This window comes from Pecten maximus, chromosome 13 (assembly GCF_902652985.1).
Source record: "Pecten maximus chromosome 13, xPecMax1.1, whole genome shotgun sequence".
Taxonomy (NCBI): domain Eukaryota; kingdom Metazoa; phylum Mollusca; class Bivalvia; order Pectinida; family Pectinidae; genus Pecten; species Pecten maximus.
The window spans coordinates 29,039,587-29,055,371 of NC_047027.1; the positions used below are offsets into that span (position 1 = coordinate 29,039,587).

At 33.5% G+C, this 15,785-nt stretch overlaps 1 protein-coding gene across 2 annotated transcripts; it reads left to right on the plus strand.

Moving 5' to 3' along the window:
• The first annotated feature begins 413 nt into the window (after positions 1-413).
• On the plus strand, positions 414-6,613 carry LOC117340956. 2 transcript variants are annotated; one of them, XM_033902754.1, is made up of 4 exons: positions 414-537; positions 4,379-4,684; positions 5,547-5,677; positions 5,862-6,613. In XM_033902754.1, the coding sequence occupies exons 2-4, from the start codon at positions 4,441-4,443 to the stop codon at positions 6,120-6,122; spliced, it is 636 nt and encodes a 211-aa protein (XP_033758645.1). In that variant the 5' UTR covers positions 414-537; positions 4,379-4,440; the 3' UTR covers positions 6,123-6,613. The 2 variants fall into 2 exon arrangements, with proteins under 2 accessions (XP_033758645.1, XP_033758644.1); XM_033902753.1 differs by lacking the exon at positions 414-537 and having other exon boundaries at positions 4,094-4,684.
• The last annotated feature ends 9,172 nt before the right edge of the window (positions 6,614-15,785 follow it).

Genomic DNA, 15,785 nt, shown 5'->3' on the forward strand with positions numbered 1-15,785 from the left:
TAACGTTCGGCGCCATGTCATTACGACAAAACATGTTTTATGGTAAGTGAGTCAATCAATCAATCAATCAATCAATTAATCAATCAATCAATCAATCAATCAATCAATCAATCAATCAGTCAATTAAGCAATCAATCAATTTGATATTTCAATTCAGGAATAGATAAATGTGCAAATGGATACCCAAATTTACCTTACAAATAAATCTGTCTATCAATTCTGTATTATGTTTAAAGTAAATTCTATAATGATTTTCGAAATGAAATGTTTGTGACGACTTATCATTGTTTTTTTTTTGTATAATTTTACTGATATTGAGAAAAGTCACTAACCCTGTTATCACATTACTCTAAATATATTGACAGACCTAAATGTTTTAATGCACTTTAATCTACATTTACGGTTCTGTCTTACTCATGTCAAAAACTATAATAAGAACATAACAGCCCACGAATCAGTGCCTGAAGTTATACCACAGACAGGGCAGTGTATCTAATAGCAACAGTGAAGAGGAAACCGTTCATAGTTTGTGTTAACGTGAGTACGGTTCGTGATTTATAGCAGCCTCTTTTCCGGGTCTCTTTAAATATAATTTGTTTTTTTGCAAATTTAAATGTAACAAAACATCATTTTCGTTTTGAAATCATATCGCTTTATCAAGCTTGTCAGTAGTCTAAAACACACTATCGTCTCATCATTTCCCTTATAGTTATCCTGATTGTAATGGACATTTTCTATATGATATTTATCATGTATCGTTTTTGTATTTAATATTATAGTCGACTGTAAATATATCAAAATAAACATACGTAGACTAATTATGGCACACTACTTACTTGAAGTTAACAAATCTATTTGTGGGAGAATTGTATTTTACATGTGTCTATTGCAAATGTATCATTGTCCTCTTAAAAACTTCCTATATATTGATGAACGACTTCCTAGCATACCTGAAGTGAAAGGCTGATTTTAAAGAAGTAAAAACAAAGGGAGCAAGTTTTCACACGTTCTTCTTCATTAGCTATTACTTCAGAAATGCCATGCATATGGATGTGTTCGTCTTATAAATATCAGTTACACAAAATTATTTAAAGACAAATTAAATCAATAAAAAAGTCATGACATTATCTCTCTCTCTCAAAAAAAATACATACCCCGTACCCATCATATTCAATGTTTCCTCTAGGGAAATATATTAAACATATATGTATCGACCTGTACTAAGTACCGTTATAACTAGATCTGGTCATTATTTATAAGATCTTCATTTTAGTAGCCGATAGAAAAAAAAGTGCTTGATGCCTCTAGACAAGGAATAAAACGAGTTATGTATTTATGTTATAGCACAGTAAACCTGAGTATATTGAATGTATTTTCATACAAGGAACATCATATTAGTCACCGCATTACTGATAACTATATATAACATTCTCACATACAATTCATATCGGCTTCTCCAAACATTACTATAATGAAGACATCTAGTCTTACCCGCAACAATAAAGCATTCAACATTAGGTAATTTATGAGACACGTGGTGTTTTGTTAGTCGCCAGGCGAAGGAAACTAAGGCCGTTTTACGATTTCCTCTCGGTATAATATATCATATATATAATGTAAGATATGCAGCGATATTTTTTTTCTTTCTTATACTAATACATCACATGTAACTCTATACTGTATTTGTAACATGGCAAACATAATGTTACCGATAGATATCTGTTCCCGACATAAGCCTGTGCAGAATTGTCACCATTGCAATATCAGACGTTTGGATATTATCCCGATTCCACAGACTCCATTCGCACTTGAGCGACACAAAAATCACGATATATGAAAATTTGAATGTGCATCATAGTCTGTCACTTGATGCGATAACTTTAATACTATGGTAAGTAAACATATATTTATAAAACGTCTAAATAAACTTCTTTTAACAATTGTTAATGCAATGTACCATCAAACGAAAAATAAATTCGATCTTTGCATTTTCAATTTGGAATCGGCTTATATTTTAATGAAATAAATAGAGGATATCTAACAGTGTTTTCAGTAATACCAAATATATTTCACGAGTGTGGCTGCGCACTCGTGAAAAATATCTAAATATTAGCCAAACGAGTGAAATATATTTGGTATTACTGAAGACACTGTTAGATATTCTGTTTATTACATTTTTTATCAACGAAAAACCTAGCCCGTATGCTTACTAGGCCTACAGCGATAATTTGTAAACAAAAAATGTAGTTCCCGCTGTCCAGGTGCTGCGATATATGTCGGGCTTTCTGATCGGTCAATTATTTTGGTATTTTCTAATCATTAATTTGATTGGTGTTAATCAGCAAAAGTGATATTTTTCACTAGTGATAAATATGATATTTTTAACTAGTGAAAAATATCACTTTTATAGAATGAATATTTTTTGATATTTCACTGGTAAAAATGTAATAAACTACTTCAACATTCTACATTTGTAAACTACCTCGAGATTTATGATATTTGAAAACCCCAAATGATTAAGTACGTCATAAACTAAATTCTAAATCTCTCCAATGGTAATATAAATAGTGTGTAGCTAATATCAACCGTCAAACAGACTAGGTGACAAAGTTTTAAACTTTAACCATTAACGATTTCGCTAGTTTACCATAACTGTCCCGGACGTTGACTGCAGCATATGACGGACTGAAATAATATATAAGAAAACTATCAACATGGGACAGGACACCAATATACTTGTTCTGGTTGTCATCTTTGTGTTGCTTCCAGGTAAGAATTGACAAAAGATGTTGGTTTGTCTTAGAGGATTTTTGTTAACGGGCACCTACAAATCTTATAAATTTAATAATACAGAATATTTTGACGGTTGATAATTATGAGAAATATACATACCAACCAATATACGTACAAATGCACCAAACCCTTTATGATAAAAGTGATATTCGACTGCATCACATAATGTTGTAAAATAACATTATATTTATTATCAAGAGATAACTTTCCAGCATGATAAACACTGAATCCAAGTTAATGAAAGAATACTTGTCTGTCGTTTGAGACCACTCTCACAGACATATCTTGAATAATTTGTCGACATTCACAGTTTTCTCTAATTTAATTGTGTCACTAGGCCGATGTAGTTTCTAGCCTGATTGTATGACAGGTGTCTTGATAGACGAGGCGAGTGTCAGTGCTCTAATATTGTCATTACATAACATACCATTTCGCGTTTGCTTGAAATAAAAAATATGTTTGTTTTGATATAGTTGATTATTTTCATTAATGTTATAGTCCTATATTGCTATTGTCTTGAATATAGGTGCTTTATTGCATTTCAAAAGGCCGCTGGTGATTTATAGGCGAAAAGTTGTGATTTTATTCGTCTTAGGCATTCTAGCGCAAGCCTCATTATTATGTACCATGTGTAAATATTATTAATTACATTCTGTATGGTAAGCACCATCTAGATACAATGCACGCGTGTAAATTTGGTTACGGTCATCAGTTCACCTCTAACACCATAATATTATTTTATAATGCACACATGCTGGAGAATGGACTGGATGGAAATTGGCATTGTTGTAATACAGTTTACATAATATACATGTAAAAAACGAGGTAACTTCTACAGCAGTATTTTAAACTGAAAATATGATTTGTAAGCTTTACTGTAACTCCACCCATAAACTATATATACCTATTTGGCAATGTTGGGTTTTGATCCCCATCAGTGGATGGCTATTGTGTTATATACAAATGGACTGTCGGCCTGTAGCTGTTGGGGGATAAGCTCAATTTGACCAAATAGGCATATCTATAAATCTCACCACAAAAATCCAATCATCTCTTAAGAAGTTACTTTCTTCCAATCATGCAAAAATCTAAACAATCTATGAAGATACCTCCCCTTCTTATTATATAATTCTTATTTGTTGTATATAAATATGTTTAAGTTTGTTTACCTGTTTTATGTAAGGAGAGGACTTATAAAGGCTCTGCCTGATGTCCAATCCTATATTGATATTAACATCAGTCAATAAAATATGTTGAAATTGAAAGGTCATCAAAAGATAGCGCAATATACTTGTAAATATTTGTAATTACTATTAGGTTATATAATGATTGATATGTAACACTGGTTTACATAGTTCATGAACAGATAGGGTTCTATTGCAGGTACAAACAAGGCCACACATTCAGAATTTCTGTTTCCTTCATACGTCATATGTTGACAGACAGGTAATTTTTAGGAAGTCGTTCCTTTTATTTAAACATAGGTGTTTGCGTGATGTCAGGGACTTCCTTTATTAACAACATCAATATCATCCCGAGGGTTTCGGTACTTTGCATATAATGATAAATATGTCTGATTTTCCAGATAAAACACTAGGGTATGATGTTTCGCTTAGTGGGAACGCAGTGCGCTCACACCCATTAGAAATGCATCTCAACATCGGAACAATAAATACAGTAGTGACTTTATCTAGACCAGATGGATTTCAGGCTGGAATCTGTTTAGCACCGATTGGTGGAGTAAGTGGAGGATGTACTACAGGTTTAACACAGGATTTAACAACTGGAATAACTACATACAATATAACATCTGTATCACGGACCACAGATCAAGGTGTTTGGACAAGTACACATGGGAGTGACACTGGAAGTATTAATATCACGGTTTTAAGTGAGTATTGATATCATTCTGAATTATGTCCGATTATAGTGTGTGACTATCAACGTATAGAATGATATTCAATTACAACATGTATACATTCTTGATTTTGAATAGTCTGTTTTCTACCTTTTCAGTCATTTCTTAAATCAATATTGTTCAAAGAAAAAAAAAACCCAAACAAACAAACAGCGACAAAGAAACTATAATGCAATTAATAAGCTTACTGTTTTTAATTGCGTCATTATTATATACAGTATTATTTTAGTGTGGCCCATTACATTGTCTTTCGTCCGTGATCCGTCTTCTTGTTATCCTAACAGTTCTTATTATTGTATGTTCTTGATGAGAACTGGTGTCTTGTTATAACTTAGTTGGACACGTTTCATTATATAAGATTGATGAGGAAAATATTTTTTCTGGCAGGATGTTTTCTTCAATTGTCATCTAAGTTTGTCGTAGTTATTTCTTCTAGTTCCTGAATTGTGATTGGACTTCTAGAATGATTAATAGAAAAACAACAGACAGCTGCATGGATTTGACAATTATGGAAATTTCTTGGAAAAAAACTAGCGGAATTTTTGTTTTATAATTTTTGTTTCATTTTGTCACATTTTAAAAGGACAAAATCCTGTTTACTTATTATAAGCTTGATTAAAAACAAGCTAAAACATCGACTATGAGGTATAAATGATGCACATTGCACTAACCGCTTTATTATCATTAGGATGTACACGTAATTCTGTTCTAGTACTCGGCTAATACGGTGTTGTCTAGTCTGCTGTTTGATATTTAACCGATGATTTTCCAACTCTTGTATATTACCAGCCTTTTCTGATTTCAATAGCTTCCAAAATCTGCTTTCATTTTCCAGCCATTCCTACAGTAAACGTAAGCGAATCAGTATCTTCTATGACATTATCGTCCGGTACCATTAATACCCAACGTTTGAACATCAGAGTGACGTGTGCATATTCAGCAGTCTCACTTGGCTTGTCATTTGTGGTAAGTGTATTGTTACTTAAATTAATTTATAGTTTTCGTGATTTCTTTTCTATTAGACAATTCTATCAGAAGACATATGGCAATATTGAATAACTATTTTCACACTTAAGCTTTATCGGAGAAACCGGTGTCGAAATTCTTAATACATTACTATTAGGAATACATCATTTATATTTTATTCCAGCCAACTGGAGGAGGCACTGCAATCGATGCCCCATCATCAACATCAACATGTACCTCTACTGGTAACACAGGGTGTACTGACACAGATGCCAACAGTTACACCTGTGACATTACACCACAACATGAGGCAACTCTGTCACCTGGTACAACATACTACATACAAGTAGCAATAAATCTGGACGGGCAGTACCAATCTCTAGGACTAAACTCTATCATCACCGATACAGATATAATAGTGCCAGATTACACGACCTTACCCTAACCTAACAGGTGTAATTCTAAAATGGGTCCATTATGAAACGAGCATTACTCCAGAATCTAACACCGTAAATAAATGTTATGAGGATGACAGTGAAGTGTTTACATATATTGAGTGTAGCAATCTGCTACGAACGAAACATATCCATATAGCGTCCGTCGGTATAATTTAAAACCGTAAGACATTGTAATCATAAAATGTAATAACGGTGCAGCTGTAATGTCCTCAAAATTCAACTGTGAACTTTATTCAGCAGAAGTCTTATGGATCAATCTCTCTGGAAAGAAAATATTCACCAAACACCGACGAAAAGTCTCCACCACAACGACCGAGTAATGATAAAAGCTGCAAGTTGAGGGGACGGGTATTTGAGTTGGCAAGTTATCCATGCATTTGGACCAAACTATTCAAGGCCACCTTATACAAAAATAATCCCAAATGATTATAATACCTTTAATCAACAAACTGCATGAATAAAACAATCATTATATTCATGATAACTTTATCAATACAAATTGAACAATACAAAACACAAATAAAAAAATAAATAAAAAAATCACTTTATAAAGTATCTTGATGACTTAACCATTCATAAGTATGTACTATTTTCAGATATAGTCAAGCATGCATTGTGATATTTCACTGGAAAGCTCTGGTTGTTACATGTTGTCCATGGGGGTACCATATCAAGAAAGTTCAATGACTATATTAAAGATATGTAAACCAAATTTAAGTCACGGTAATAAATCCTTGCTCTATCGACAGGTCAAACATTTGCGTTCAACAACTGGAAAAGCATGTATTCGCGTGCAGATTCGTAAACAAAAAGGTGCATAGATATCATGAAACATATTATAAACATGGTTTTTTTTTATCCTGATTTATTATCAACATAATCATATCTATTATCATATGTTTTATAGGATGATTAACTATAAAGTACATTGTTTTGAAGTTGTCACCAGGAACAAATTCATATATGTATTGATAAATCTCCCATTTTTACACAATTTATGCATTTCATTCATTTATTCGTTGAAGGGTTTATAAACTTAAGAATAATAACTATGAATTGATGATTGTGATGAAAAGATGTTCGATGATTTCTTCAGTTCATTTCCTTTCAAGACAAATATAACAATACAATTGATAATGAGTAATTTGTGGTATCAATCACCAATCAGATTATACCATGAGTAATGCCTTGAATAATTCCAATATAAATCTCATAGAGTGGATTACTTAGCACGCAATTCATGTATCTCATTTCGTTCATTTACTCGGAATGAATACTGAGTATAAAGTTTTTAATTATATACTACCATTCGGATGTCACAACATCAATGTAGGTGGTAACAATTATCAAAGACAGTCCAGTCATTCTCTGTACATAGTATGGAGTAGGCCCCGGGAGGTTTGTATGTTGACGAAATAAGCTCAACCTGCCTAAAGGAACACTGAACAATGTTAAGTATAAGCTTATAGGTTTAATTGAGAAACATTTATGAAATTCAGCATTTTATATTATCATTTAACAATGATATGTAATTAGTACAGGACATTTTACAAATAAGGCATTTAGTTTCCATTGTGATAAATTTGTATTTAAATCTCAGGAATAATGCTTTCAATGAAAAATGCAAAAATAAAAAACAAATATCAACACAAACACCAATAAATATATATCAATTGATAAGAAATTCAATGATGAATCAGGATATTTCTGACTTTGCACTCACAACAGCGATCTATAAGACCTGAGTATTTACTACCAAACAATTCCATCTCGAAAAAAGACCTAGTTAGGCATGTAACGTGGCTAACGGAATCGGACAACAGAGGCACTTTACTGTCGTATGGCTTCGCATACGCTGGCTTTGTCTGTATATTGTATTAAGAGTAAAAACCCTATTTGTAGCGTGCGCAAATGCATGCACTTTTGGCTAGTCCATTCGATAACGACTTGACCATATATTTCATATGTCACAGCTGTAATGATGAAACATCATCAGATCGCAGATCCAAATTTAGATTATCATAGATTTGCAATCCTAATGTAAATACTGAAATGTACACAAATTAAAATCGTATTCAACAAAAAATGATACGGGGAATAATAGAATCTTTCCCTACCTTGAGGGTGTGACAGAGAAATCTCAACCTGAGGGGGAGATTCTTGAATGTCCTACCCGAAGCTTGCCGAGGGTTTGGACATTCAATAATCTCCCCCGAAGGTTGAGATTTCTTTGTTACACCCTCAAGGTAGGGAATGATCATTTTGCTCCCACCTCTTTTCTTTATGTGTTTTCCCATCGGCGATCTCCGTCTGTTTGTAAACAAGTACACATGGGCGTATGCATATCATCTGTCAGGCAGTGTACTTCACATATCAACATACCAACATCTTTACGCAAGAAAAAGTAGGTCTCAAAAAATTCACAGCTATTTATTTTATCAGGTACTTTCAGTTATACATTAAAATTGCATTATGCAAACAACATTAATTGTTTTGTCATTATAACAGCAGTATATGTCTCTGTAGCAAGAAACACACTTTTAAACATGTCAAAAAAAAAACCGCGGGAAATATGCACACATTTCCATTCATCCATTTCACGTGGGGTGACGTCACTCACTCATCACTGTCCGACATGGAGTAAATCACACGAGGTCGCTTTGAAATCGACTTTTTGTTGTCATTAAGGCTGTTGAAATGGATGTTAAATGTTCCCCCACTGATTGTGGATCCATAAAACACCGATCTTGTGACATCGGACGGAGTTGGGCACAAGGAAATGCTGTTGTGCGATCTTTTTACTTGTGACAGTTGAACAATTTTGTCGCGATCGGTGCAGGTAGGTGCACTTGTGCTCTCAGTTTCAGTTGTAGGCCTACAGTTTGGGGATTCATTTGTATTTGAAAGAATGGCAGACATTTCTAGTTTTTGGAAACTGTTCAGTTGTCTGTAGTTGTTTAGAGACTGGGGATTTTTGTGTCCAGTGATGTGGACTGCCTGAGTGTCGGGCACGTTATTCTGCATCAACTTTTGACACAGATGTTTTCGGACGCTGGTGTTGGCCAGTCGCCTGTTTTCAGTACCGGGAAGTTCACACTTGTTAACCATGGTTTTCAATAGTTGACTGAGTTTATGTTTTGCCCTTCCTACCATTTCCACCAACCGTAACCATGTCACCTGTTTGAAACATCTCCGAGATCGCTTTGTAGACCTGTATTATTGTGTACACAATTTGTTTGTTGACGTAGCAGACGACGTAATGTAAACAAAAAAAAGTAGTTCCGGTAGTACTTCCGGCAAAGAAAGAGAGCGCGTGCAATCTGTCACACCCTAGGGTATGACAGATTGCACGCGCTAAAAAAGACAGAGAAATCTTGTACACTCAAAACGGGAGACAAATCAGTGAAAGGTGGGAGAAAATATATATGAAGTATATTGATATTTACTAATTACTCAAAGTTTGTTTATCACATAGCTGACCTCCCTTCCATGTGATGCGGTCATTTCAGGTAAAGTTAGTAATTAGATACGTAAGCTAATTATTTATGTCTTGAAAACGACGACGACGACGACAACAACAACAACAATAACAACCGGTAATTACGTGGAACTGTATTTTGAACAAGCAATTGTAAACCCCTTCTTTCAACCCATTCCAACGAAAAAAGGTGACAAATGTCTCATAAAATAATTTACCAGTCACTTTAGACCCATGGGTAAAACAATAATATCATTTTGTTATAATGCAATCTAGGATGTTCCAAAGAAAAAAGGCTACACTGACTATACAACTACCTTATTCATTTATGTAACTTAATATAAATATAATACGATACATATGACATATCAGTAATTTAACCCAATGTTTGCGATATATACCAGGTAATTTAAAAGGAGTAAGTTAAGAGGGTTTAGAGGAGTTTATTTATAGTTTTAAGTATTTGTAATAAATTACTCGCCTGTGTCTCTGTAATAACGTCGGCTTCGGTTAAAACCAAATGTGAGTCACATAGTTGTAAACGTGGGATATCACCAAAATAAGATTTCGACACATTTCTTAACCTATAATGTATTGATTTCGGCAGTGGTGAATGATTAAACATCACTGGATATCAAAACAAAATAAAAATCAATAATTATACAAGAAATTATATAATAGTTGGTATATACGAAATCAATAATTATACAAGAAATTATATAATAGTTGGTATATACGAAAACAGCCGAGCAAAAAGAGGATTGCTACATAAATGTATTTGTATACCCTTATATACACCCGTGTGCACAGGGCAATCCGCAGTTCTATTTAAAACTGGGTATATGTGTGTGACTACACTTACCAGGAAGTATGTTTAGTCTAGGTATACCGATCTTCTGCATGTTCAGCCTACTATGGATATTTTTTTCTCCAGCAGGTAAGATATGTGTTTTATATTGTTTGGTCCAGGTGTCTTATATAATGTACATTTCTAAGGTATGTATTATATACTGTCATGTTTTACATAACTTCACCATTTTTATCTGAGCAGTTCTATTCTAACAGTTCTAAAAATAGACCAGAATGACTTGTCGTGTGTGCTGTATAATGAATATGCATGATAGCTACACATAACTTTAACATTTTTATCGAAGCAGTGTTATCTTCACAATCTAAAAATAGACCAAAATGGCTTGTCTTCTGAGCTGTACAATGAATATGCATGATGGACAAAATGATAACGTTTGGTAAACGCTTAGAAGGTCTTTGCCTATGTGTATCGACTACATGGCAGTATTCATTAAGATATCTTAGTTCTCTCCGGGTCCCTTATAGTGTTTGTTACGAGTAATGTAGTGTAATGGCCGCTAATAATGATTTTATCAATAATGTCTTATTGCTATATCCTCTGTTTTATTTTGCTTGTGATATTTTTTAACAAAGCGTGTTTAATATATATACCGAACTTTTTTTAAGTCCAGCTTGCTATGGATGGCCATTACTCTAGCAGGTAGGATCGTTAAAGGAGATCGGTTCATCAACGTCTCCAGAAAAAAATAAAATATAAATGCTAGTGTGAGCTTATTAAAATGACAGAGTACATTTGAAAGATTAGCAAGTTATAACCGTACCTTATCTTGTGTTAACATGTAATACGAAGCACTTATGTTCATTATTATTTTAGTGATCATTGACATCAAGGGTGGTATTCCGGCGACAATGATAATCATCAATAGAGCGTACTTCTTAGGATTTAAACGACACGTTTCGTCTACTAGATGATCTTAGTAAAACATAATCTGATAATAAGGGTTCAGTGATGTGGTTATCACGTAGCATCTTATTCCATTAGTTAATTCCGTAAATACTATTCTTACTACATCCGAAGATGATGTTTGGCACACAACACCTTCGGAAATCCTTACATTTCAAGAGAATAAAAAATCGAATTAATGCTTTCATAAAATCGAATCTGACCTAACAAATGACACAGATAGCTGCTATATACACTTGTGAGCAAAGTGCCATATAGTTGTTTTTTTCGGTAGAAATACTACGTTATATAAAGTCCGAATAGCATTTACCTCTTCCACCGTAAAGGACCTGCTAGACTTGCGTACTGAACAGTTATCCTCTCTAACAATCAACGATCTCAAAGGGAATTTTCTGGCCAAATCAAACATGGATAACTTTTATACTTTACAAATACTTTGAATTGTCCCGATTGATAAACAAATATATCAAAATCATCAGACAATAAAAAATAAACACAGCTGACAGACAATAATAATTATCACTATGTACATACAAAGAAACATGATCACTAAAGACAGAAAATGAGACATTGTCACTATGGACCGACATTGATACATTATCACTATGGGCAGGAAATGATACTTTATCACTATGGACAGACAATGATACAGTAAAACTTTGGACAGACAACGATACATTATCACTATGGACAGGAAATGATACTTTATCACTATAGACAGACAATGATACAGTATAACTATGGACGGAAAGTTATACATTATCATTATGGACAGACAATGATACATTATCACTATGGGCAGACAATGATACATTATCACTATGGACAGACAATGATACATCATCATTATTGACAGATAATGATACATCATCACTATGGAAAGACGATGATACATTGTCATTATGAACAGACAATAATACATTATCACTATGGACATACAATGATACATTATCACTATGGACATACAATGATACATTATCACTATGGACAGACAATGATACATTATCACTGGAAAATGATACATTGTCATTATGGACATACAATGATACATTATCACTATGGACAGACATTGATACATTATCACTATGGACAGACAATGATACATTATCACTATGAACAGACAATGATACATTATCACTGGAAAATGATACATTATCTTTATGGACGGAAAGTTATACATTATCATTATGGACAGACAATGATACATTACCACTATAGGCAGACAATGATACATTATCACTATGGACAGACAATGCTATATTATCATTAGTGACAGATAATGATACATTATCACTATGGACAGACAACGATACATTATCACTATGGGCAGATGATGATATATTATCACTATGGACAGACAATGATATATTATCACTATGGACAGACAATGATACAATATCACTGGAAAATGATACATCGTCACTATGGACAGACAATGATACATTATCACTATGGACAGACAATGATACATTATCACTATGGACAGACAATGATACAGTATCACTGGAAAATGATACATTGTCACTATGGACAGACAATGATACATTATCACTATGGACAGACAGTGATACATTATCACTATTGACAGACAATGATACATTGTCACTATGGACAGACAATGATAAATTATCACTGGAAAATGATACATTGTCATTATGGACAGACAATGATACATTATCACTATGGACAGACAATGATCCATTATCACTATGGACAGACAATGATACATTATCACTATGGACAGACAATGATACATTATGACTGGAAAATTATACATTGTCATTATGGACAGACAATGATACATTATCAATATGGACAGACAATGATACATTATCAATATGGGCAGATGATGATACATTATCACTATGAAAAATAATACATTGTCATTATGGACAGACAATGGTACATTATCACTATGGACAGACAATGATACGTTATCACTATGGACAATGATATATTATCATTATGGACAGACAATGATACATTATCACTATGAACAGACAATGATACATTATCTCTATGGACAGACAATGATACATTATCACTATGTAGAGACAATGATACATTATCACCATGGACAGACAATGATACATTATCACTATGGAGAGACTATGATACAATACCACTATGGACAGACAATGATACATTATCACTATGGAAAATGATACATTGTCATTATGGAAAGACAATGATACATTATCACTATGAACAGACAATGGTACATTATCACTATGGACAGGCAATAATACATTATCACTATGGACAAACTGATGTATTATCAGTATGGACAGACGATGATACATTATCACTATGGACAGACAATGATACGTTATCACTATGGACAATGATACATTATCATTATGGACAGACAATGATACATTATCACTATGGAAAGACAATGATACATTATCACTATGGACAGGCAATGATACATTATCACTATGGACAGACAGTGATACATTATCACTATGGACAGACAATGATAAATTATCACTATGGACAGAAAATGATAAATTATCAATATCGACAGACAATGATACATTGTCACTATGGACAGACAATGATACATTATCACTATGGACATACAATGATAAATTATCACTATGGACAGACAATGATAAATTATCAATATGGACACACAATGATACATTGTCAATATGGACAGACAATGATACAGTATCACTATGGACAATGATGCATTATCACTATGGACAGACAATGATGCATTATCACTATGGACAGACAATGTTACACAATCACTATTTGCAGATGATGATACAGTATCACTATGGACAGACAATGATACATTGTCATTATGGACAGACAATGCTACATTGTCACTATCGACTGGCATTGATACATTATCACTATGTACAGACAATGATACATTATCACTATAGACAGACAATGATTCATTGTCACTATGGACAGACAATGATAAATTATCACTATGGACACACAATGATAAATTATCAATATGGACAGACAATGATACATTGTCAATATGGACAGACAATGATACATTATCACTATGGACAATGATGCATTATCACTATGGACAGACAATGTTACACAATCACTATTTGCAGATGATGATACATTATCACTATGGACAGACAATGATACATTGTCACTATGGACAGACAATGCTATATTATCACTACGGACAGACAATGACACATTATCACTATAGCCAGACAATGATACATTGTCACTATCGACAGGCATTTATACATTATCACTATGTACAGACAATGATACATTATCACTATAGACAGACACTGATTCATTGTCACTATGGACAGGCAATGATACATTATCACTATGGACAGGCAATGATACATTAACACTATGGACAGACGATTATGCATTATCACTATGGACAGACAATGATACATTATCACTATGGACAGAAAATGATACATTATCATTATGGACAGACAATGATACATTATCACTATGGACAGGAAATGATACATTATCATTATGGACAGACAATGATACATTATCACTATGGACAGACAATAATACATTTTCACTATGGACAAATAATCATACAGTATTACTATTGACAGACAATGATACATTATCACTTTGGACAAACAGCGATACATTATCACTATGGAAAGACAATGATACAGTGTCACTATAGACAGACAATGCTTCATTATCATTATGGACAATGATACATTATCACTATAGACAGACATGATACATTATCACTATGGACAATGATGCATTATCACTATGGACAGACAATGATACATTATCACTATGGACAGACAATGCTTCATTATCACTATGAACAATTATGCATTAACACTATGGACAGAGAATGATACATTGTCACTATGGACAGACAATGCTTCATTATCACTATGGACAATGATGCATTATCACTATGGACAGACAATGATACATTATCACTATGGACAGACAATGATACTGTATCACTATGAACAGACAAGATAATTTCCTAGGCAAAAATGATACATTTTCACTATAGACGACCTGTATTATACTAAGGACAATGATACATTTCCCTATGGACGCAAGCCCTTCCTTGAACAATTATCTTTAACCTATTGGACGAGAATGTCGTTGTCATATGGCAGAAAGCTTCATTTCACCCAAGGCGTCATCCTGGGGGACAAAATAAATTTCAAAGGACACAGTTTGCAATTGGGCAGACTGATTTTACCCAAAAGTGTTAATATGGACGAAATGATTTTACCCCAACCTTAAACTCCATTTCATTGATTTCTAATCCTAGGACAGGACAATTTTCTTTTTTCAACCTCCTTTCCATTACAACAATTCTTTCAATTTGGGCAACAAAAAAATCACATGGCCCCCAAAGATAATATCAATAGGACAACATGATACATGAAATTTTGG